Source organism: Rhinolophus ferrumequinum, chromosome 18, assembly GCF_004115265.2.
Source record: "Rhinolophus ferrumequinum isolate MPI-CBG mRhiFer1 chromosome 18, mRhiFer1_v1.p, whole genome shotgun sequence".
NCBI lineage: Eukaryota > Metazoa > Chordata > Mammalia > Chiroptera > Rhinolophidae > Rhinolophus > Rhinolophus ferrumequinum.
The window spans coordinates 18,316,755-18,341,938 of record NC_046301.1 but is presented as its reverse complement, the minus strand read 5'-3'; the positions used below and the strand labels follow the sequence as shown (position 1 = coordinate 18,341,938).

Below are 25,184 nucleotides of genomic sequence, written 5' to 3'. Positions count from 1 at the left end.
AATTGTTGCTATACTTGCTTGAAAATCTACATAATTTCCATGTTATGCAGTCACAATTCTCTTTTATGTGTGAGCTAATCAGTTTAAAGAAAAAAATCATAATGTAGCAGAACAGACTAGACCAAATCACTGTGTCGTACCCACGTCAGTTCACATAGCCTGCTGGACCATTAATTCAGCAACTTACAATGTATGATGTTCTGGCACAACTTTTTTGTTCCAAAGTGTTCTATCAGGTAATATTATTTACGTTTTTTATAATGTGTGCAATCTTCCAATTTAGGTAAAAATAAGCTCCTTAGAGGATGTGACTAAGTTCTCATTTATATTCTCCGTCCATAGTACTTAATACAATATCTTGAACATAAGAGACATGTAAAAGATACCTGTAGACTGATTTAATCCTAGAGTATAATTGTACTTACTAGGATATGATAAATAAAAACACTGAAAAATAGGGTACAACAAAAAGCCATTGCTTCCCAATATAAAGAAATACATTCTGTTCAGAAATTCATGTCCAAAATCAAGTTTTAACTTATAAACCATAATTATTAAAAATGTTAGTTAGACACTAAATAAATGTCTGTAATTGGGAAAATGGGCATTTTAAATAATAGTTTGATTACAACATAATTTAAAAGACTTAAAGTATTTTTTTCTTTTAGAAATCATCTAAAAAATCTTTTTCCCACTTATCTCTGTAAATCTACCTGTGTTTTAATTTTACATTATATGCAGGAAGGAGTTTTAAATATCACTAAATGCTTTAAATGAGAATTGAAAATTTGAAACAAGCTCTGTCCTTTAGAAGAACACAGAAATGTCGGTTTAAATTCTTTGACGAATAGTAGGGTACAAATCCCCAAATTTTGATGTTACACTTTTTGATTTATTTGTCAGTTTTGACCAAAACAGGTCATTTAAGGAGGAACAGATTTAACTTGACTAAAATGAATTAGTAAAAAAAAAAAAAGAAAATGATGCTAAGATGCAGTTTTTTCATTAGAAAGTACACTTTCCTCTAGAAAACATCTGTTTACAAATATATGTGGCTGTCTAAAGCAATTAAATCTGCCTTTCTCTCAAGTACATGCAATATCTGATGATATATTGCCTTGCAATAAAAATATAAGATTTTCAGAAGGTTTAATACTATCAGACTTCCACCATTGTCCCAAGGGGAGAGGAAACATGGGGATTAAAAAGAAATGCTTTTAAGAATTTCCTACGCTTAACAAATGAGTCTTATTTTGAAGAATATAGTCTCCACTATTCATATTCTCCATTTTATGTCTTTTTAACAAATGCTATTTATAAGTGGCAGTTCAATCAAGGGCTTATAGCAATTTGTACAATTATTCTAGGGACTGATATTCCAGAATTCAAAATTGGTCATTTAAAAGAGACTATAATTAGTACAAAGCAGAAAATTCCTTTGAATGCTGTGGTCATATGTCACATGTCCAGGAAATAGATATACATACATATAAGAAAACACAGAAGCATTTTAAAATAACATGGTCATTTAAATAAAAATATTTTTATAAATTATTATGTAACATTTATTATTTACTTTGAAACAGATGATGGCTCCACGTAGCATTGTATGGACTGAATATGTTTAAGTGTGTGTCCATACATAAATATATGCAAATCTTGGTAAAGTACGAATAACATTCCTGTTATGCTTAGGTCATTAGCATATATTATGTATGCATGCTCATCCACTCATTAGAAGTTTTGCCTTTGATCTCATCCCATTATTTGTAATATATCTTTAAAATTTCAGGTGCTGTCTGGCAGCTTAGAAAGGATTAGTTAGTTAAAAAGGTATGGTGCACCACAACATAAAACAGAGTATGTTAAGAATAAAATATAAGCAGGCACATAAGTATATGTCCATTTTTAGTTATTGGATATGTAGAAAAATCATACTGGCAAAACTGTGGAGCATGCTTCCTTGTCTTTTAGACTTTAAATCCACCATGCTGAATGGATTTTTATAGGGCATATACTTGTTCATGACCTCTAGTGTTAAGAAATTCTGTCATGTTTGAAAACTAGTCCCTGGTGGAGCCTGTGTCCCTGTTAATAGCTGAAAGGTCAATGGAGCTGCTAAACAGTTTGTATTACTGTCAGGGTGGCCGTGGAAACACCGCCTACAGCAACAGGACTTGGCAGCTGGGTCAACAGGCACTGTGGGGATTTATCAACCTAGGGGGGCCACTTGCATAAAACTTTGACTGATGAATTGGGACTAGACTGGCTCATTGGGCTAAGGCCCCTCTATTATGCATGACTTGCTTTTGGATGGCAAAACTGCCAGCCTGGCTCCCTGAGACATATGCAAAGGATAAACAGAACCGATTTCCTCTTACGAAGTTATCGTTTCTTTTTTTTCTGAGAAAAAGCTCTCCTCAGCATCCAGAATAATAAAGAGTAGGATGAAGATATTAAAAATAAATAAATAAACAAAGGGTAGTAAGTGGGGCCTGGAGGGGAGGAGCAGGGAGGAGGCAGGAGGGGCAGTTCTTGATATTGGTCACACAGGGCTTTGGGGTACATGGGGTACAACATTGATGTAAAATGACCTCTCACGCCTGGAATTTGCATTGTTAATTTATAGGCCTGTTGAGGGAATGTTCTATATGACTTGGTTGGGTAACAGATAAGCAGTATGTTAAAATACAGTAAGACTGGGTACATAGTAATTAAATCAGCATGATTAAGAATGATGTGGTTTTATAAATTCCTGGAGAAATAACCTGGAAACATTTCAAAATTAAAAAAAAAAAAAAGGGTCATTTGGTTTAAGTTTATCTGAAACAAAAATGAAAGAAATTTGTGTTCTATAACAGTAACGTCTGGAAAGTTAGTAACTCTATTAGAATTCTTTAGTTTCCATTCCCAGGAGCATTTGTTTGATTCTGCAAAGATTTAATAAAGAGCGAGATTCCAAGGCATGTCTTGGACATCTGAAAACTAGGTGTGAAGAGCTCTTTACAGCTCCACAGACACCTTTACCCCAGTTTTGGAACTGAGAAACCTTAAAAGTTGAGAGATCACGCGAAAATAATTCTTGAATACATGGACTGAACACCAACAATACTAAAGAATGTATTATGTTGTAAATGTATGATTTACTGATCTCCATAGCGCTCTGCAGAAAGGGGGCAGGGCATCAGCACTTTATGGATGGACGAAGGGGCACGCGGTGCTGAAATAACTTAGTGAGGGTCCCATACGAGGGAATATTCAGAGACAAGACCCATGGACTCCCTGCTACCAGCATAGACTCGCCCCTAGTCTTGACTAGAATAGACGGCTCTACCAAGTGAAACTAAAATGATTGCCCAACTCTTGTGCTCAGTACATAGGAATCTGTTTTCTGGAACTGCTGGCTGAAGGACCTCCCCAGAAGAGGGCATGGAGAACCCAGTTCTAGAGACTTTGGGGGACCCACTGAGTTGGCCCAGGAAGCTGGGTGATTAGTATCAACAGGATCCTAACTCCACTCTGCCATGACATGTGACGGACTGCCCCACCTCTGAACACGTTCCTGAGCTGTGTTCCGTGTTCTAGCATGGAGGCAAAATTCACCACTTTCCTGCTTTTTCCTTAAAGAACTCCCAAGTTCTAGTTTAAGCCTTAGGGAAACCTGGCTATATTCTTATTTCATGTTTTTTTCATTATAAGTAATGGCATTTGATTTTTATAACAGGTATCTTGCCATCATTTTCTGAGAAGGAAGCCCACTGTAAATGATTTTAGACTTATGTAAATGATCATGTAACATACAGTCTTAGACCAAATTATCCTACAGACTGAGGTGGTAATGTTGGAACTTTGCCTGCTTTTGTCAAAATGAGATAAAAATATTGCATATAGTTTCTAAACTCCCTCATCTTTCTTAAATGTGAGTGTGTGTGTGTGCAGGGAAAAGTAGAAAAAAGCATAAATCCTATGGTGAGTAAGAAGGTAACTTCTATGACATCTAATGTAGAATATAAAAATTTTATAATTTGTTGTTATTCTCTTCCAGGGCCAGGAGTCAATTGACGTTTGAAAGTTATTCTGAAAACATTATTCTAACAAATCTGGGGCTCCTCCCCAAGAATACAATTCACCTAAGATTTTAATTTGAGTTAGATTTTTGATATAACAAGAAATGTCTATATATTGTTTTTTCAGTTGATGTGGCTCTTTCTTCAATTTCTCCCTCCAAAGTTTTAAAAACACAGTTTTGCTTTGAAGCAGACATCGTGAACACTGTGAGGCTAGTAATTAGCTTGTTTCCAAAATAATCCCGCTCACATACGCTAACGTGTCTACTTATATAGAAATTCAACTCATCTAGGGAGAAATACTATAATAATAAACATTGGCATCTAAATCAAAACAGCATGAGACTCCCAACAAATGTTTATGAAAACACATGTTTTCTTAAAGTCCGTTTAATTTTGAAATGTATGCCTATGCCTACGTACAAGGACAATGTCTTTGGGACTCTGTTACTCCCCCCACCTTCTGAAAACCAAACACAGATCTTAACCCTGGCCCCACACATGACACAACTCACCAGAAACAGGCACCATAATGAGAAGTCAGGCCTTTCAGGTATGTCACTCTGAGACCACCCTACTGGAGGAGGCCCTAGGATCACAAAGCCAAGGTCCCTTATGGCAACCCTGGTAATTAGACACTAATAATGGGTTGAAGGTGTAAAATTCACCTCAATGCACCACCAGCAGACTAAACAATCCAGATGAAGAGAGAAAGATTGTTGTGAGGAGGAGGGAGAAATAATTATAATATTACCAGGAAGCTTGCAAAAGCATATCAACATTGACAAACATAATGGAATAACAATGCCTATTTCGAAACTAATGGCATTAGATCTGAGAGGAATCCCGAGACTCCATTATGAATCATTAGAATGCTGCTATTTTTGAATTAACATTCGTTTGATTTTTGCCCTTAATATTGCCAACTTCCACAATCACTGAAGTGTCTGATATTTTTTTTCACTCATTACTTTGATTTACACAAAGAGAACATTCATTTCACGCTCAAGGAGTAAAAGAGGCCCAGGAGTGGATAGATGGGTACTTCTCTTACTGTGAAAGAAAATGTGTCCTGTTCCATAGAGAAGGAATGCTATCATTGTATGATAGATGAGTACATGGGGTACTGTGGAGGGGCCATTTAGAACTGACTATTCTTTTTGTTCTGTAGTACCAATGTTATTTTCCTCAGAAAAGATAGTGTTTTGTGGTATGGTAAAAGGACAAGAAGCTCTACTTCGTTAGTGACTTTTTCAGAAAAACATACACAGCTTACAATTTGCAAATAATATTTTAAAAATGCAGCTAAATTATTGTTTATAGTAAACTTTTCAGGTGACTAGAATTTGTACTTCTAAAAAGAGTTGAAATTCAGGAATTTAAATTTGCAGATGGGCTTATGAAGATAAGTGAGTGTAGAAAGAATTTAAAATTTATAGCAAGGTATAGCTCGAGTCTGACAACTACTGGTGTTCAACAATAGTATCTGTGAGATTACTTAGGTTCTGTAGCAGTTGTTTCTAAACTTATTACTAATCACCATTTGACAGTATATAATTTTAGCAGCCTCTGACAGTCCAATTTTTATCTGTGAAACCAACAATTGACTAATTATGAGTCAAGATCATTTGAATGTTGTGTGTGTGTGTTGAAGTTGTGATGGGTGAGTGGAGAAGAGCAGGGGAAGGATAAATATACTCTTTAAAGGATTAAAACATTCAAATCTTTTTTTTTTCTGAAGTAAATAACAAAACACTTTTTCAGTTTTCATTTGTTTAGTCACAGAAGCCTACATGAGAGCTGTGAGCTTCCATAGTTTTGAAATAAGGCTCAGATGTTGACCTGCCAAAATAATATCCTAATTGCCTAACAAAAATCATATCAAGCAGCTGTAATGCCTGCCAGTATGTTTCTAGAGCCGAAGCTACTGCCTCACACGTCCGGCTCCTACTCTGACATTTAACTGAGGACTCTCCTCCCACAATTATAATGCTGCTCTCTGATGACAGCAAGAATGACGTGAATGTGTGATCCAAATAAGGCTTATTATTAAAGTGCAGCCTAGTCCAGTCTCGCCTTCGTGGATAGGTGACGAGGGTCCTCTCAGGACAGCACTTAGCATATGGATGGGGCAGAGGCATTCCTCTTTCTTGATTGCTAATTGCAATTTGTCTATCACGACTTTGAATGCACTAAAATAGCATGGAGAAGAATATTTCTTGACTTAAAGGAATGCAAAAAAAAAAAAAATCTTACCTTTTGGGATCCACAATTTTGTAGAGTTTTCCATTGTGAGTCTGGGTCATACTTTTACTACTTGATAGAATGTAAACTTCGCCTATGAAGAGAGAAATACAGCAAGTGAATTCCCAGTACCCCAAGGCCTTACTTCCTATTGCCTAGCAGATAGTTTATATATACAGTATATGTATTTGTATGTGTGCATATATGTGTGTGTACATGTGTGTCTGTATATGTGTTAATGTATGTGTGTGTAGACACACATATATATCCTCAGGAAGATCACTTGCCTAAATAAAGGTCATGACAGTTTCACACGTCTGCCTTCACAGTGCATCCAGATGTCGCTCACTGCTTTCCACATCCCACCACTAAGCCAAAGCAAGCAGATACTAATCTCTCACCTGGATTATGGCCACAGCCTCCTAATTGATATCCCTACTTCAATCCATGTCGTTTTGTGTTTCCTTTCAACATACCAGCCACAGTGATTCTTTTAAAGCTAGTTAGGTCATAGACGTTGGATCACACTCTTTTGTTTCAATACCCTCCACTAACTTCTAATCCCAGAGCAGAGGGAAGTCCTAACTGTGACCTGTGCTGGCCCTCCTTAGTGCTCTGACCTCACCCGCCATGTTTTGCCCCATTGTTCGCTCTTTCTAGCCTCACTGGCCTCTTGGCTTTGAACCCATGAGGCAGGTTCCTGTTCCGGGCTTCTGCCTCAGGCCCCCACTGTCCCAGGCTCTCCTGTCAGGCCAGGCTCTTCGCTCAGTTCCTATCTCAGCTCTTGTCCCAGGTTCTTTGTCAGGCTTCTGCCTTTCAGTAGATCCCCACGAGGTTCACATTTTCCCTTCCTTCAAGTCTGTGCTTAACTAATGTCATCTTTCTTGACTGTACTATTTAAAATTACACTTATCCCAACCCCTAGCAACTTCTATCCCTCTTCACAGCTAGATTTTTCTCCTACGCACTTATTACCAATTGACGTACAGTATATTTGTTAAAATTTATTTTTATTGTCTTCCTTTAGAATATAAATTTCATGACAACAGTTTGGATCTTTGTCTCTTTATTTGCTGCTATAACCGCAATACCGGGAACAGACCTTTGCATGGAATAGATGTTCAGTAAATATTTGTAGAATGAGTGTTGAATGTCAAGGTTTACCCTGATTTATTCTGCCCAAGATTGAAAGGTTTGATTACTGTGTTGTTACTGTTAATTGATAATTTGATAATTTGAAGCCGGATGGAATTGGGGTACTCCTTTTTAATTTTTAGTTTTTTAAAACAAGATATGTTAATATAAATATTTGGAAAGAGAGAGGGAAAGAGAGAAACCCTGATGCTCAATTCCAACTCTGCCTCCCTAATTCTTGGTGCTAGGCTGTGTTCATCATGATGAAATATAACAGGTGGAGGCCCCTTTTAGGAGAGAAACACTCGTTTTTTTTTACCAGTACTTCCATGTAATTCAATGTTTAAGGGTGGATCACATGAATAGGGAATTAGAAGCGGTGCTTATGATTATATGTTTATTAGACTTTAAAATGTATATTTGGTTCTCATTCATGAACTAGTCCTTGCTTTAGTCTATATTTCTCTATTCCACTCTATTATTATGTACTAAGCAAACCCTACCACTTTCTTCTGTAAAGGATGTTGTAGGGTTTACACTAAAAAACACAGACAAAATAAAAACACAGAAAAAATAAAAATGAAGTTAAAAAGCAAAAGAATGTAAATGAAAAAAATCAATGTTTTATCAAGTACTTTATGTAGTTTATCTCATTTGATACTTTCAAGAAGCCTATCCTGATTTTATAGTTTAAAAAAAAAAAAAAACATAGAAAAAGCAGATCCTCAACATTTTTTTGTTTCAAAAATGCAAAAGCGTATTCATTTTCTTATGTGACTCTTAATTAAATCAAGCTTCATATTAAAGCATAATTCAGTACAACTATATTTATTTTTAATTATGGAGTATACATGATGGTATAGCTTTTGGACAGTCAGGATTGTATGTGCTTCATTTGTTGGTTCTGCTCCCAACACAGTAGTAAGTGTAGGTAGACATTTGGATATTTCAACCAATGGTGGTGACGCTAATAGGATGATTGATGGTGAGTCATTTGTAGTATGGTCTGGGGAAATCTACATGATTCAGTCACAACATCTACGTATTCATTTCTAATTCTGCCACAAACAATTAATCCCAATTTGTGTTTTAAAAATCAGAGTTTGCCAATGAAATTTAAATTACGCTAGAGAGGATTTAAATGAGAAAGGGTATCTTTCTGGTTCCTGTGAGTGGGGTAGGAGAATATCAAGGGAAAATTAACTGTAAAATGCTTTTGATGCTGAAACAAGTAAAGGACAGACTGATTTCTCTTCTTTGAATCATATTCCTGTGGCTCTGAAGTATGCATTATATGTTTCAGGAATTTAATCTCAGTTCCTTGTTAACCTAAGTAAATGGCATGGAACTATTTCTGATAATTCTCCATTTGATATAGGAAAACCAAATCTGCACTTTTATAGGAAATATTCTGATTTAGACGGGAAACACAACTCTTCTTTCTTAACAGCAAGAAATGCATCGCTGAGGCTGAAGTAGCGTAGTTACTGTTTGCATGTTGTTCATCATGATGCTCTTAAATTTATCTCTGAAACTTAAAATTAATAGCATTTCTACTCTTTGATCACATTCCAATTTCAACACCTTTTTGCTTTTTAAGCTGCATACATTTCGATAATATACCAGCAAATAAATTGTACGTTATCCAGTAGATCATCAATGAGAAGATAATTTCCATTTTGTTGGAAGGCAGATCTGAAAACTCAGATTATCTTTCACAAATTTTATGCCCTGATGTACAAAAAATTTTTTAAATGAGGAAATAGAGGATAATGTGAATGTGAAATTCAGACTGCAACAGAGTTTTAATTTATTCCAAGAGACATGGATAAGTGGAAAGGTTTTTAGTAGAAAATATGAACCAATGACTCAGATGCATCAAAAATATCAGTGGACATTTAAAATTTTTCCCTCTCTTCAGGTCTCAAAAATTCTCTTTTTTCCCTGCCTCCCATTTTCCTGCTTTGACTACTTTCATATTTCTGCAGTGGAAATAACATGTAAAGACCCCTAGAGAAATGTTATTGGAAGAGAATACATAAGTGGACCACCTCAAATCTCTATAGTAGGTCATCTTTGCTGTAGGTTACGTTTCCAACAAACAGAGGATGAGATGGTTATATTTATTCAGAGCAGAACAAAGCCTTTTGTGCAAGGGAGTGAGATTGGAACTTAACAGAAACAGTTTGTACGGTACCTAATTCGTCTTCTCCGAATCCCAATATGTGACCTGAAAAGTAACCTCTACAGGAACCACTGTTGCCAAGACAGAGTGGTTTTTCTTGCCATTGCTTGGTCCCAGGACTTTGCTGGAGAGTTAAGAAATTCCTACAACACAAACATACCATAAACCTACGATGAAAACACGCTTGTGCTTCAAAAACACAATCAGGTGTTTAAAATAAAACTCAATAAAATAATCGTTGTGCCATAGACCTGGCTTCTAAAGGGAAAGATATTATAGCCCATAATGTGTGTGAATACTGTGAAATTCCCATGTGGGGAGAAAGTACTTAACGATAAGATTTTGTTTGTTGGGGGGCACTAAAAGTACCTGAGTATGAGAAAAGCCCTCCCCTTCATCCAGAGAATGATACTTCCTCTCCAGGACTAGACTCCATGCTGTGCTAGTAATCAGAGAGAGGGACAGGGGAAGATCATGGGGTCAGTACACTTTGCTAGTTCTTTGTATCAACCAAGCATATCAGCTCTGCCATAGGCCTGAATGCCAGCGACTCGGGAAATAAGATTCTTAATTTGGGTTTCATCACAGAGTTTCTTATAATTATCTACAATGTGATCTCTAAACTTTAGGCTAAAAGTTAATTTTGTAGTATTCCTACCGTAGAGACAAATCAACTTGCCAAATGTCCTGAAAGTCTGGCAAAAGCAAAAATTCTCAGCCTTCCATGATAATTTAAAAAACATTTATCAATTCATATAAAGCAGTAGTTTTCAAATCACTCATTATTATGGTAAATTTAAGTTAAGGATGAAGGGAAGAGCCTAAATAATATGAAAAAGCCTTCTGAAGATTTTTCTGCACTTAAAAAAATCATTTTATGAACTTAATCAAGTCTTTTTAAAAAGCATCCCTTAGGAAGTTCTTTAATTAAACCACCATACATAGTGGAACTAAAAGTAAATATTTATGTGTGTCCCAGACCTGACCCCCAAAGGGAAACAATCATTTGAATATCTTATGGCAGTTTGCCCACTAATCAATGGGTATGTCATTTGGTATATTAAATTGTGGTATCAGGAAACCTACCCATTACGGTCTCCAAACACGTAGCTTCCATACAGTCTTTCAGACTGGCAGCCTCGGTAAACAAATCCGCCAACCAAAGGACCATTACTGAATGGTTTGAATTCTAAAAGTGATGGCTCACTTTCTGGAAAGAAATAAACAGCATTAGATGAAATGAAACATATTTTCATAAAGTAAAAGTAATGTAGGCCAAGCAACAATTATTACAGTAATTTATCTCTGAAGTGTGTTCCATGATTCACAAGACAGATCCTTGCTAGAGATACTTAGTGAAAATACTCCTTTTGCTTCAATTGTATACATGTAAAGGGCTTCCATGTACAGCTCAGTGAAATGGGAATGCTCTGAAATGCTAATTTTCAATGAAATTAGAATCTGAATATTTTGCAAATCATGGTTATGTACTTTAGAACCAAAATACTTTAAAAAAATACTTAATTTTTTAATATTGATTTTTTTTTTGTACAAATGCTTCTCCATATATTTAGTAAATTGAGCCAGACCTCTGTCAAGTTATAGAAAATGTTTAAAAGTTCACACTTTAGTGAAAATAAAACTATAGTACATAAAAGGTCTTTAAAGCCACATTTATACATTTAAAACATTGTCACTTAGTCAAGTATTATCTTCATTTACAATATTTAAAAAATTTTGTTTACAGAGCTGTATGGTTAACAAAGTCTATTGCAGTCATTGCTTTTGAATCACTTGTGTATAGACATGTATCTTAGTTTTTCCATGAACGTCATTATACACTAGCATACACGTATGCCAATTGAGATGGAAATGATCTAAAGCTAGTTGCAAATTAACCTGAAAATTACTTATCACTTATTAAGTACATTATATGCTTAATGTCAAATACGTCCTTATCAACGGGCAGTATTTTAGGCAAAAGCTTTTGTGGAAAGACAGTAATTTTAAAGTCCTCTCCAGCTCCCCATGTGATTATGGGGAAATATGAGATCATAAATGTAGAAAAGCTAGGTTTTAAATAACCAGTACACTGAGACAGAAAAATTGAATGATTGAGGTTGTAAACTCTGGAGTCAGGCTGCTTGGGTTCAAATCCAGGCCCTACCACTTTATGTTGTGTGATAATTAATATTTCTGTGTCTCAGTTTCCTCATCTGGCCAATGCATCCAATAATATAGTGCCTATTACATAGGGTTGTTCTTTGAATGAAATGAGTAAAGTTTATAAAGTGTTTACTACCGGGCCAGGCGTGTAGTAAGCAGTGTGGAAGTGGTTATTTGGTTGTTTTGTTTTATTTTCAGTTTTATTGAGGTATATTTGACAAAATTGTAAGATATTTAAAGTGTATATCATGGTCATTTATACGTATACACTGTGAAAGGATTCTATGGATTTGTTTTTAATATTAATACATAAATGTAGGGTTGCCAATATTGTAACCAGTTTTAGTTACACCCCAATTAATGTGCTTGTAGAATTTAATTTAATCTATAAATATGGCTGGAATTCCATCATACTAGTGACTCATTAATTTTTTTTCAAACCACATTATTCTTTGGTTTGGCTTTTATAAGCTGCACACACACACATACATGAATACCTGAAAAAAAAATAAAGTAAAATAACTGAATACCACATGAACTAACACAGCTGCTTCATTCCTGGCACTAAATAAATATCTGTATTGAATGAGTAAATAGGAGAAGCAATCAATTTAATAATCTTAACCTACTGTGTTCCCTGAATCATAATAATATTTGATATATTACTTCCTACAAAAGGAGTAAATACTAAAACATTGAAAAATGTTAAGTATCTTTGACTTCATTATTATCCAATTTTATGTTTTATATGTATCTCTAAGTACTCTAGTAATCATATTATTAAAAATAACGTCTAAACTTCCCATTTCCATGACTTGAGTAAATAACATGTTTTTACAAGGCTTTCACTTTTTTTTCTCTAAAATAAACACATTAAACATTTCATTCTTATTTGAAACACATAATTTTCCTAATTGCTAAGACTAGCATGGTGGATATTAAGAAATTTCTTACCTTTAACACTTGTTTTTTTCCTCTGTATATAAGATGTTAAGACAAGTTCTCCCTTATATGTTAAATAAATAGAACTTATTCATCTTGAATCTCAGATGAGCAAAATATAAACTGCTAACTTTTGAAGGTCCATTAAGTTTTTTGGACCTACAGAGCACCATTCAATTCCTGGGAAAGGTAATTACCCAAATAGAACCCTGAGGGCTTGTAAGAATCACTGGACCTTTAAAAAGTGAGCAATTTACTACCTCACCACTGTTAGGCCAGTGTTTTTATGCTTTCCCAATGCTCATTTTGTAGGAATCCTTTTCTCTTCAATTAATATATGAAAATAAAATAAAACCCAAACTAAAGCAAAATCAACAACTTATGCTCTACTTACTTACCGTAATCTTTCCCCTTGATTATCTGTAGGATTCTGGCTGATGATCTGTTCTTTCCATTGGAGTCTGAACAAAGTATTGTTAAATTGATGTTTATATCAGTGGGGTGTCGATCCACAGCGCATCTGCATAACAAAAGGGGGACCCATGAATTCCTGCATGCCTGTCTTCCCATCTCAGACTAGAGAGTCCTGACACAGGAACGCTTTGTGGGCTGACAAGGATTCTATGGGGTATTTAGTTTGGACCCTCTCGAGAAGGCTGAAGGAAATATCCTGATGTGTTTGTTTACTCTGCTGAAGCTTAATGATCTCTGGAGAATATTTCTTAATTTTTCTTGGTATCCCCCTCCACTATGAATGTGCACACTGACTACAACACTTGTTCGTTTTTCTGTTGTTAAGGAATACCACGTGTAAAGTACAAGAAGCAGCAGCAGTGTATCAACCCACATCTGCAACACACAATATAAAATTAGTTATATCACTAGCTTTGTGTTATCTGACAGGGACCCGCTACACTCCAGAGCGCAGGCTGCTCTCCCAAAGGAAAATGTGCATGCCAGTTTAGGGAACAAAATCAAGCTGGTCTCCCAACCATGGAGGTCTTTGACGTTGACTTTGTCTTCATGTTCTGGGACCAGGCTTTTTCTGTGACTTAAGCCACTACTACTATAAACTCTGTGAGGCCAGAAGTCACTTCCCTCTTGTTCATCTCTATGTTTCTGTCACCTGCTTTCAACCAGGGAATATAAACGGAGCTCACTATTTGTAGAATGTTTAAGTCAATGAGGGACTGGGTGTTAGGAGTTTGGGTTGTGGGAAGAATCAAGTTTAATAATATAATTTTGAAGTTCTCACAAATGGGGAAAATAGTGTTGCATTGTTTTTAGGTCTCTCAAAGTTGGCATTATTGACTCTTTGGGCCCAATAAATCTTTGGGCGGGGGGGGGGGGGGGGGTGCTGTCCTGAGTATTGCAGGATGTTGAGCAGCATCTCTGGCCTCTCGACCCGCTAGATGTCAGTCGCATGATCCCTTCCTCCCAAGTTGTGACAACCAAACATGTTTCTAGACATTGCCAGATCATCCCATTAAGAATCACTTTTTTTGGGCCAAAAAAACACATTGACTTAAAAACAAAACAAAATCCTTGGGGCAATTAAATAATTAAAAAACAAAACAATCGGACAGTAGGTTCTGGGTCCTAAGGAGCCTAAGAGTCGTAGTAGCAAGTACTTACACAACAACAACCAAACAAAAACTGTTGCCCCCAAATGGTCCCATTCATAACAGGGGAGCTATAAGCCTGACGTGCCAAAGATGAGTGAGTTGTTCTGGGGCAACAGTCCCTTTATTGTCCTCTTGAATTCAGTGATTCACAGAATACAATGCCTGGCAAGGATCAGGACACAGACACACTGTGACTCAAGGTGGAGCGAAATCCACACGGGGTGAGAAAATTGTTCTGGATTGCCTTTCTTCTTAAGATGAAGAAACTGGGACGAAAAAGGTTTGACCTGTTTCTAACAAGGAGCAAATCTAGAAAAAAAGGCCAGGTCTCCCAAAGGTTGGTGTGTGTGTGTGTGTGTGTGTGTGTGTGTGTGTGTGTGGTGCAGGGGGGACATGAGGTTTAGCTCTGGCTGAATATTAGGTCCCCTGAGAACCACTTGACCCTTCTAACCTTTAGTTTCTTATGTAAAAAAGAGGCCTGACAGTGAAACTTCTCTGTATGATGCTATAAAGACACGTGTTGGTGTACATTTGTCCAAACCCATAGAATGTACACCACCAAGAGTGAACCCTAGTGTAAACCCCGGACTTTGGGTGGTGATGATGTGTCCATGTAGGTTCATTAGTTGTCACAAATGGACCACTCTGGTGGCGGATATCAATCGCGGGGGGGGGGGGGGGGGGTGTTATACATATGTAGCGGCAGGGGGTTTATGGGACAGCTCTGTACTTTCCATTCAATTTTGTTGTGAAATGAAAACCGCTCTAAAAAATTGCAGTCTTAAAACAAAGGGGGGGTGCGGGGGGATGGGGAGAATGATGCCAGTTACCTCAGAGTAATGCTGAGAGCTATAAATGAGATAATATGCATAAGATACTTAGCTCAGTACTCTGCATCAAGGGGCTTAATAAAAGTCAGCTTTACTTTTAGCCAATAATTATTTTAGTTTCCTTTCTGCTTTATTAAATCTTCCCCTGCTTAAAATAATCTTGGAGGAAAGCGGACTGTTCCTTCAGCCCTCTGCCCCGGAGAAGGTCAGACTGCACGCACAGGCAGCCTGCCACACGTAAGGTCTGTAAAGCGCCTCACCCTGTGTTTTTATACTGAGGGTACGGGACCCCCAGGAAGGTTGTCTGCAAGCGCCAGTGGGATTGTGGTGACTCAGGCTGCTCGACTTCAAAGCGCTGCTTTGTGGTGGTATCTGCGAGTTCTGAGCTATCGGAATGGAATGTGACAGTTTCCTCCACATCCTGAACCCACCTTAAGTATTCCCTGTCGCACAGATTTTAAGATCTGCTGAGATGCCAAAAAGGAAATGAACTGTAGAGTTGGACTTTGATGGAGGGGAGATGAAGGGCATGAGGGATTATAAAAATAAAAAGTTTGAAAAATACTCACCTTGCACACAGTGAACACTCAATAAACATTAAATAGCAGTAATACCTTAGCTAGTAAATGAATGAATGTGGCCAGATACCCCTTAGTATGGCTACCAGAACACAGATTGGAATGACGCTTTCATCACAGGATTGCTATATTATTCTTCATAGCTTTTTAAGAGTGTACACCAAAGTTCTCACTCTCCATACTTCTTAGTGTTCCTTTCTTTATGGTTCATTATAGTAAGTAGTCAATATGAATTCCTTTAGTATTTGTTAACTTTTTTCAAGGAGAAGAATCTTAACATTTAGTCAACTCCTTACAAATTGATACTGTACCATCATATATATTAAGTGAGGCTATGATAACAAGAGCTATAATTTATTTAAAATTGACTAGGTGTGCCAGACCCTCTATTTCATGCTTTACTTATAGAAATGCACTTAATCATTACAGCATCCTTGTAAGGGAGATTTAGGGAGGTTTAAGGAGACGCATTAAAAGGTTTATTATCTCTCTGATTATTCAGGCTGAAGTCTGAATCATTACACTAATCTAACAGTGTTTGTCTAATAATAGCCCTCCAAAAACTTTCAGGAGATTTTTCTCTATGAATTTGTCCTTTTCCATGTCTAATTTGCCTTCTAAATCTGCATCACGCGTTAACAGAAGTGAGTGCTAACTACTGACTTGGAGCATAAGCCAGTGTGATTTTTAGAGGCACAAACTTGCACACCACTCTTGGCTGGACCCGTCTTTCTTTTCCCAGTCCCTGAATCTCAGTGTGACTTTCCAGCAGGTGAGGGGGCAGGCTGGTGTTCTCACCTGCCTGGATCGTGGAGGCCGTGGGCAAACACTTCGGGAGGCTGGTTGGTGCTGTTGAAGTGCGGATTGCTCCTCGGGATGGAATACGGCACATTGCACATATCAGTGTCCACGTCCAGCCGGAGCACCGAACCTGTGAAATCACTGAGAAAGTGGAGGATGACATAAGTGCTTTGTGGTTTTGTTTGCATTACTCCTAAACTAAATGCAGGGAGGTTGCTCTGTGGATCACCCTCCTATTTGAGACAAAATTGTTCAGGTTCCAAATTCCATATGGTGGGAAATGAAACGAGGGCCAGTTTGCTTTCAGTCAAGTGGCAGCACCAAGCCACAGCTGGACGGTGGCCGAAGACTACAGCATCAGTAGGGTACTGCTGTGTGCATCTGTCCTCTTAATTTTTTGCCAAGCCATGTATTTTATGTCCTCGATGAAGGTCCACTGGAGTATGTTAGCCCATTACGCAGAGTGTGGAAAGCTGCATGGATTGCAGGGCAGCTACACAGGGGAAGAGGGGTTGCTTGCTTCTCAGGGCTGTGTGTAGCCCAAACTACACAGCAGCAGCTTGTTTTAGGACATCTCGGTATAGCGACTTTCAAAAACATTACATCAGCATATGATTGGATTCCTCTTCATTTTATAAATGCAGACATTGATAAACAAAGTTAAATATTTAATCGGCGTGATTTAATTCAATGACTTTTTCACTCACTGGATCTGATCCCTTTTCCTTGCACTTAAAACTTTTTAACATCAAGAGGAACCTGTTTTTGTTGTTTTTTTTTTTTTTTTTTTTTTTTTTACCTTAATCCGTCCATCTCTTCCATGTCATCCAGCGTGATCATCCCGTCACCGAGAATGATGTACAGGAAGCCATCCGGGCCGAAGAGCAGCTGTCCTCCGAGATGCTTTCTGTGGAGTTCCGCAACCTCGAGAAACACTCTGGCAGTCCTCAAATCAATCTGATGGGGGTTTTTTCTACATGGTTGAGGGGAAACAATACCATGATTGTTAAAGATGTAAGGTAATCCATCTAGAGAGTAAATAGTACACACATAGGGAATAGTACACACATGGCCTCTAAATAAGGAAACACATACTTGCCATGGGGCTGATAAAAATTGCCAGAAAATTATGTGATTTTTCTAAGTTTCAGAAGTAGCATTTCAGTTAAAAGAGAACTGAGGAAAAGTCCCAAAGATATCATTTTCCCCACATGGGCTTTTAAACAAGACGGAGATTATGGTTTAATCATAGCCACTTTATGGCTGTTTATTTGTAACTTCTAAACAACAACAACAAAAATTATGAAGAGATACAGAGAAAATAAGATTTAAAAATATTTGTGTCTCCACGCGTTTCAGTGATACCTGGATACTGTGTACTCCACAACTCTGAGAATGTGGTCATGAGGCCCGATAGCCCACCGTTCTTGGTTGGTGGTATAAGACACATAGAGCTTTCCATTTTTCTTGTAATTGGGATGGAATGCAAGGCTTAGCAGTCCTCTTTCATCTCCTCCCTGCAGTCAAATAAAAAACACAAAGAATTGCGAAGTTAATTATGTTCTTTATTGTGTTTCAACTGGAACCCCAAAAGAGTCTCTTTCTTTCTTCTGGATAATCTTTGCCCAAACTCTTTTCTTTTCTTCCTTGCCTACTGCACAGAAAAGGATTATAAAACATTTCACTTTGCGGAACTCTTTAAGGGTTAGAACAAGCCAATTGTCTTGTGTGGTTATCTATGCACAAGACCCTTCCACCACTTTTGTCAAGTGATTTGTGTACGTAATCTTGGGAAGCTAGGAAGACAAGTTTAAGTGCTGTGAAGAATTCTCTGCTGGGTTACTAGGTTGCTCGTAGTCCATAGAAGATAAATAAAAAGGTTCATAATCAGCAGTCACTTCTAATCCAAATCTCCAAAACCTAAAACACAGTGTGGGCTGCCAACTCCCACTGTCTTGGCAATATGTTTAGAAAACAGTTAAATTGCTTGTGTAATATGTAAACCTTTGTTTTACCCTGGAGGCATCTACATCAGTTGTCACAACGATGGTGGTCTGTTCATCATAGCTAAGTAATAAGCAGCATTGGCCTATCTACATAGAAATGAGGTATTTTTACTTGTATCCCTTTCCTGCGTAGAGTTTTTCTTTATAGAAGGAAGGGGAAATGGGAGAAGAGCTAAAAGCCAGGGCTGAGATGGGGGGTGGAAGAAATCCTAGAGAGGAAAGGGGACACTAGGAAATAAAAGAAAAATCCCAAACAACTTTCTTTTGTTATTATATGAATGTCAAGGATTGTGTACATTAGGCATGCCAAATGCTGTAACAATTAAAACATCATCATGTTCTTAAATAGAAAGGCATTTTATCTTTATTTTCTGCTAATTCAGCTGGAAACTCTATATGGTCTTAGCATTTGTTTTATCCCAGAAGCATAGGAGTTTCTCTAATGAAATCACAGTATCCAAAATTATCTAGATCAGAGACTTAAATTCATATTCTAGGAAACCAGTGACCACTTTCTCTGTAGTCTGAGGAGTCAGTTATCTACAATGGTGAAAAACGTGACATGAAATTGAACGCGGCAACGCCTGCTAGGACATCATCTGATACACACTGTTTCATTCAACAACACATCTCCTATGGCAAAAAGCTGTAACCTACTCCTTAGAAGAGGAGGGGAAACGTCTCTAATAGTGCAACTTCTTCACAAGGTGATGCTCAGTAATGGCAGGACTCTCGTGCTTCGGTCCCCAGAATAGCATGTGCTACTAGCAAAGCATAAAACTATTAATAGTTTGGTGTTCTACGTGGATTTGAGAACTTCAAGTTTGAGGCATAAAAGCTCACTTTCAATAAACACTGATTGATTGGCTGGGTTAGAGAAAAACTGCTTTTAGATACGTGCCATCCAAAGTGGGAACATCCAAACTTGAAGAGTGTATAAATAAGAAAATCAATGCAAATAATGCAAATCATTATTCAAATGTCAAAAAAGTCAACTTCTTTATTTGCATAACACAATATGCTTAATATTAGCCAAAAGAACCATCTCAGTGAAGGGTAAGGCTCTGATGACTATGATTTATGAATGGGCCTCTATTTTTCAGATCATCCTGTTACGATGATTTTCATATTGACTGGATGTTGCTGTTTTTCTTCTTACATCTTCATTAAGCAAGTATTTCCTGCCTTTCTCATGAAACATTGAAAGCTGGGATGTATAACTAAGATTCGATGGTAGAAAAGCCACCGCACATTTTCATCTCCTGGATGGACGTATATACAGAGGCCTAGGGGTGGATTTAGTTTGTAATTAATTCCTCTTCCACATAGATCTCCCTCTAAAGCTATAAGTGCAGGGGAAGTACTGCACGCCCCCTTCACACATGTTTGTGCTCCACCATGAGAAGCTTTTGTTGAAAGGAGCTCTTTTGTAGTTTTTAAGCAAATCCTCTGAAATACAATTTGAGTTAGATAGCAACATGGTTTAAACTTGTGTTGGTTGCTTTTCGGGAATTAGAAATGGAGAATCCATGCACTGTAGAAAGACTGATGGGAACAGAGATTTACACAAATCCATAAGTGATAGAAGACAATTGCTCACTTTAGGATTCTCCTATCACATGAATGAATTTGGGGACGACATTGGCATTTATTAAAGTGCCAAATGTGGAAACAGAATGAGACATTTGAATGACAAGAAAATAAATCAAGAAAGCAATTTAAAAAATGTCAGTAGTTTTGATATTTTCAGGTTATAGGATTTACATTTGTTTAATCATTACATATGATTTCATAATTTTTATATGCAGGATATTATTTGTGTACATTTAAAAGAATAATTTCAACCTTACAGAAAAATTGTAGAACAGTATAAAGAGGTTCCATATATCCTTTACCCAAAATCACTACTGGTTAGCATTTTTCTCCAAATATGCATGTCTATATCATATACATACATATGTATATCTATTTCTTGTTGTTTCTTTTTACACTTGTTTAATCATTACATAGGATTTCATATTTTTTTAAGTCAACATCAGATGAAAAGTAGTGTCCTGGTTGGTTTAGAAATATGACTAATTACTCTTATTTCAAAGAAATACTTTCATAACTATATTAATGAAAAAATTGAATGCATTACATAAATACCCTAGAGTGTATCTTAAAATTAGCTTTTTAAATTACATAGTATAACACAACTCCTGAAGGTTCAGAGATTGGCAAGGCGGGATATGCTGCTGTTGTTGGGAGACGAAAGTATTCACAGGCTCACGTTTCACTTGAATAAGCATTCAGAGTGATGCTGTCTGTTTAAAGTATGTTACTGACAAATCATCATTTACCTCTCCAATGCAAACCTATCTTTGAGGTCGGGGTCATTTTTCACGATCTATATGGAGAAGTACATTGATTGGGCTTCTTGGAGGTTGACCTTTGGACCAGGTTCAGAGGCCACAACCCCAGAAACACCACCAGACGTTTGAGGCCTCCAGGCTGCCTCCTGTGGCTGCTGCGACTACAGTCTCACCACCGGGATGTTCCTTGAGCCTGGGCCTTGGTGCCTGGAGGCAGGACTGGCCAGCAGACCAGCTCTCCCCTGCTCACAGAAAGCCCTCTGCCAATTTGACTGATTCTCTTCTGATGCCTTCCCATGCCTTCCCCGTATTATGTGTAGTTTTACGGAATTAAAATCATGCCCTCCTTCCAGAAATGTCAAGTTATTGAACTATTTCTCATGAGCATCTGGAGAGAATGAACCTCTAGGGATTAGTTCAGCCAGGATACTAAAAACGGAGAAAAAGACATTAATAGAATGGCAAGTGGAAGATTCGGGGTGCAGGGAGCCGTGCTTTTCAAAAAGACTCTGATTTCTAACATTATACTTTTGAAAACTGTTAACCAGTGTCCAGAATGTTTATCCTTACCCATGTGAAAAGCAGCAATCTGTCCAAATATGCACATTATACTTTGTGCATCATTATTCACACTGAACGCTCCAAGCATACGTTGTGCTTCTAGGAATGCAATCACTGCTAGAACCAAACGGTGGCAAGTCGCGTACAAATACATTAGGGTTTCCTCTGTCCAGGTCGTGCTTTTTTTTAAGCTCACTGAAGCCTTGCTCGCCTGAGCATCAGCGTCTCCCAGGAGACGCGCCCGCCCTCTTTGCTCAGCCCTCCCAGTACCACATCAACTTCTAGACAGCCCCACAGCCAGCACAGATGCCTTCTCAAAATCTCGTGGGTGATTTGAAAATAATGTCCCTATACACTTTGGAACCTTGAGATTTCAGAGTAAACCATCACCCTTCCACCTTTAAGGACTCAAGAAGTATGCTGCCACTCAATTATCATTCAGCTCTCAGGAGCAATTTCACGGGGTCAGCAGAAAAGAGGCAAAACCCCCAAAGAGTACTGATGACTTTAATATAAGTGCAAGGTCAGATCTAGTCTTATAGTTTGGGGGTATGTACTTTTCTCTGGGGAGCAGAACAAAGTTCTAACCAACTGACTAAAAGTATTCCTGGTCTTTGAAGAAAACGAAGTTATCTAGTGTGTGAAAAGGAGAAGTAATCAATCACAAAATGATTGTAACGGAAAGCATTCTTTTCTTTTTTAAGTGAAATTGTGGCATGGTCTGTCATTATGATATTATTTTGGAAAAAAAAATTCCCTTCATACTTCCAATGTAGTTAAAGTTAATTTTTCCTGATTTCTGGCCTCCTTAAAGTTTGCCTTAATCTTTTTCAGGGAATACTGACTTGTATATTTTAGGAAACAGGACTGGGTAGCACTGAACTGGAAGCACAATTTCTCATTTTTACGTAGTTTTTCTTAGTGACCTTTTGGTGAGTGACTGGCTTCAAGTGCAGGTATCGATCAGCCCAGTTGTATTGAGAAAGCAATGAAACACACATTCAAGTAAACAGTGCAGTACTAAATGAAAGATATTCCTTGTGACGCCTTGTCAAAAAAATTGTATTTAATATTGATTCAACAAATACTTAAGGAATACCTACTATGTGTTAGGCATTATGCTGGGTGCTAGGACTAAGACATTCAATAAAAACCGATTCCTGCTTTAGGAGCTTATACATAGAAAGAGATAACAAAGTGCAGTTCTCAGTTGTTTCATTCCCACCACACTTCTTTATGAGGCTGACTTTGGGGGAGGTTAAACAATGCTATGCTATTGGAAATGTGCACGGCCCAAAGAACAAGTGTTAAACAGAGTAATAAATAAATTCCGGGTAACCTTGACACAAAGGCTAATTAGTATAGGCAAGGAAAAGAAAAAAGCTCGGTTATAAGAAAGCTAAATTACATGAAGCATTAGGCAGTTTCTGCAAATAGTAAGACCATCTTCTAATTTATTTTATGTACATGAAACAGGCACACAGATATGAATGAAGACCTCTAGTAGAATTGTTGTTCTCCTGATAATGAAAGAGCTTCTAAGAATTAACATGAGAACAGAGCAGTGGTATTTTTAATTCTCTCTAAAATATATACTTTTATTATAAGGCAGGTCACCATATTCTTTATTAATACATTTTGCTGGCACAAATAAGGAAAGAAATATGAGGATTTGGAGACTTACATAAGCCCCTCCTCATGCAAACCTTTGTTTCTCTTAGACTGGAACCTTTTGCTGTTCAGAAATGAGAAATAAGTTTGTTTTAGAATTATTAGTTCAAACACAATACCAGATTGTATTAGTTTTCTATTACTGATGTGAAAAATCACCACAAACTTAGTGGCTGGAAACCACGCAAATCTATTATCTTAAAATAGAGTCCAACATGGGTCTCATTGGGCTAAAATAAATGTGTCGGCAAGGCTGTGTTCCTTTCTGAAGGGTATTGGGGGTGATCCATTTCCTTTCCTTTTCCAGCTTCTAGAAGCCACTTGCATTCCTTGCTTTGTGTCTTCTTTCCTCCATCGTCAAAGCCAGCCACAGCTATATGGTTGCATTTTTATCATATAGCATATCTCATTTCTGCCCTCCTCTGCATGCTCTTCCATTTTTCAGAATTTGTAGTGACATGGAACCCACCCAGGTTATCCAGAAAAATCTCCCCGGATTGTTTGGCAATGTTAATTCCACTGCAATTTTAATTTCCCTTTGCCGTCCATGTAAGGTAACAGTGTTCACAGATTCTGGAAATTCAGAAGTGGACTTCTTTCCGAGAGGGGTGTTATTCTGCCTACCACATGACTATAGTAATCTGTATTTTAGAAAAGGATCCATTTGTGACTGGAACCATCTTGGCCATGCCAAGTGAGCACCTGGAAGAGTTGACTGGTGTCCACCTATAAGTTACAGGGATATACCTAAGGCAAGCTCTGTCATTACAAGCATTTACTTCAGAATGAAGTGGAAGCACCTTTCCGAATTAAGGAGAAGGTGAAGGAAGAGGTAACACGTGGGCATGTGATACTTTCATATATGAACTCAGTCAAGAGCGAAGCTCCTGTGTTAATCACAGGATGCAAAGACAGTAAAGTTAAATATTACTTAAAATTGTGTTCTACTAACTGGAGGATTTTAAGCTCATGAAACTGTATCATTTTGCTTTGCTCATAAGTTGTGAAACACTGTAGAATATGAATTTCTTCACAACTCCTGGAAAAGATGAGAAGCGTTGCTTTTCACTAGTTCCAAAGTCTAATTTGGTCTCAGAAGAGGAGTCAGTCCCCTGAGGATCTCCAGTTAGCTTATGGGAGTTGCTGCATGATTTGGTTCTGTGACAGAATGAACAATATATTTGGTTTTTGTCCCAGATCCTGGCACACAGCTCCTAAAACCAATGGGATTTTCCGAGTGATGGGAGTGTCTTTTATTATTCATAATGAACCCTGTCAGCCTTGCTGGAGTTTATGCTAATGAGGTGACACTTGGTGGGTCCCTAGAGAGCTTCAGAATGGGGGTTGGTAGCGAGAGGAACCCAAAAATGTGATTAGAGCCTTGAAACTTTCAGCCTCCACCCCTCAATCTGCTGGGAGTGGAGAGGGAATAGAGGCGGAGTTCAATCACCAATGGCCAATGATGTAATCAACCACACCCAGGTAACGAAGCCTCCATGAAAATCCTAAACAGTGAGGGTCGGAGAGCTTCTGGGCTGTTCAACACACTGAGATGCTGGGACGCAGCCACACCTGAAGAAGGCATGGGCACTCGGCGTCTCCCTCACCCACCCCGCCGTATGCGTTGCTTCCATTTGGGGTTCCTGAGTTGTAGCGTTTAAAATAAACCAGTAATAATAAGTAAAACACTTTCTTGAGTTCTGTGAGTTCTAGTAGTTATTGAGTCCAAGGGGGCCTTCTGGGAAACCCTGAATTTATAGTCAGTTGGGCAGAAGTGTGGGTACCTGGGGCACCCCATTTGTGGCTGGTGCCTGAAGTGGAGACAATCTGTGGGGTCTGGGCTAACTCCTGATAGTTAACGTCAGAATGGAAGGGAATTGTTGGACCCAATTGGTGGAGAACTGGTTGGTGAGAGGAAAAAACCCTCTTATTTGGTGTCAGGAAACACACCTGATTTTACTGATTTTATCAATAAATAAGTAAAAACAAAACCCTGAGTGGTTCCTTAGCCCGTCCGCCT

At 37.8% G+C, this 25,184-nt stretch overlaps 1 protein-coding gene across 3 annotated transcripts in view; it reads right to left on the bottom strand.

Annotated features, from left to right (window-relative positions):
* Nucleotides 1–25,184, bottom strand: part of HHIP (hedgehog interacting protein) — an 86,827-nt gene that overhangs the window by 13,218 nt on the left and 48,425 nt on the right. For all 3 annotated transcript variants that reach the window (XM_033134638.1, XM_033134641.1, XM_033134640.1), the window contains exons 5-11: nt 17,938–18,089; nt 17,372–17,545; nt 16,570–16,713; nt 13,137–13,258; nt 10,717–10,840; nt 9,643–9,773; nt 6,324–6,405 (exon numbers count right to left, since the gene is read on the bottom strand). In XM_033134638.1, coding sequence (XP_032990529.1) covers nt 6,324–6,405; nt 9,643–9,773; nt 10,717–10,840; nt 13,137–13,258; nt 16,570–16,713; nt 17,372–17,545; nt 17,938–18,089 — 929 coding nt within the window. The remainder of the gene's footprint in view (nt 1–6,323; nt 6,406–9,642; nt 9,774–10,716; nt 10,841–13,136; nt 13,259–16,569; nt 16,714–17,371; nt 17,546–17,937; nt 18,090–25,184) is intronic.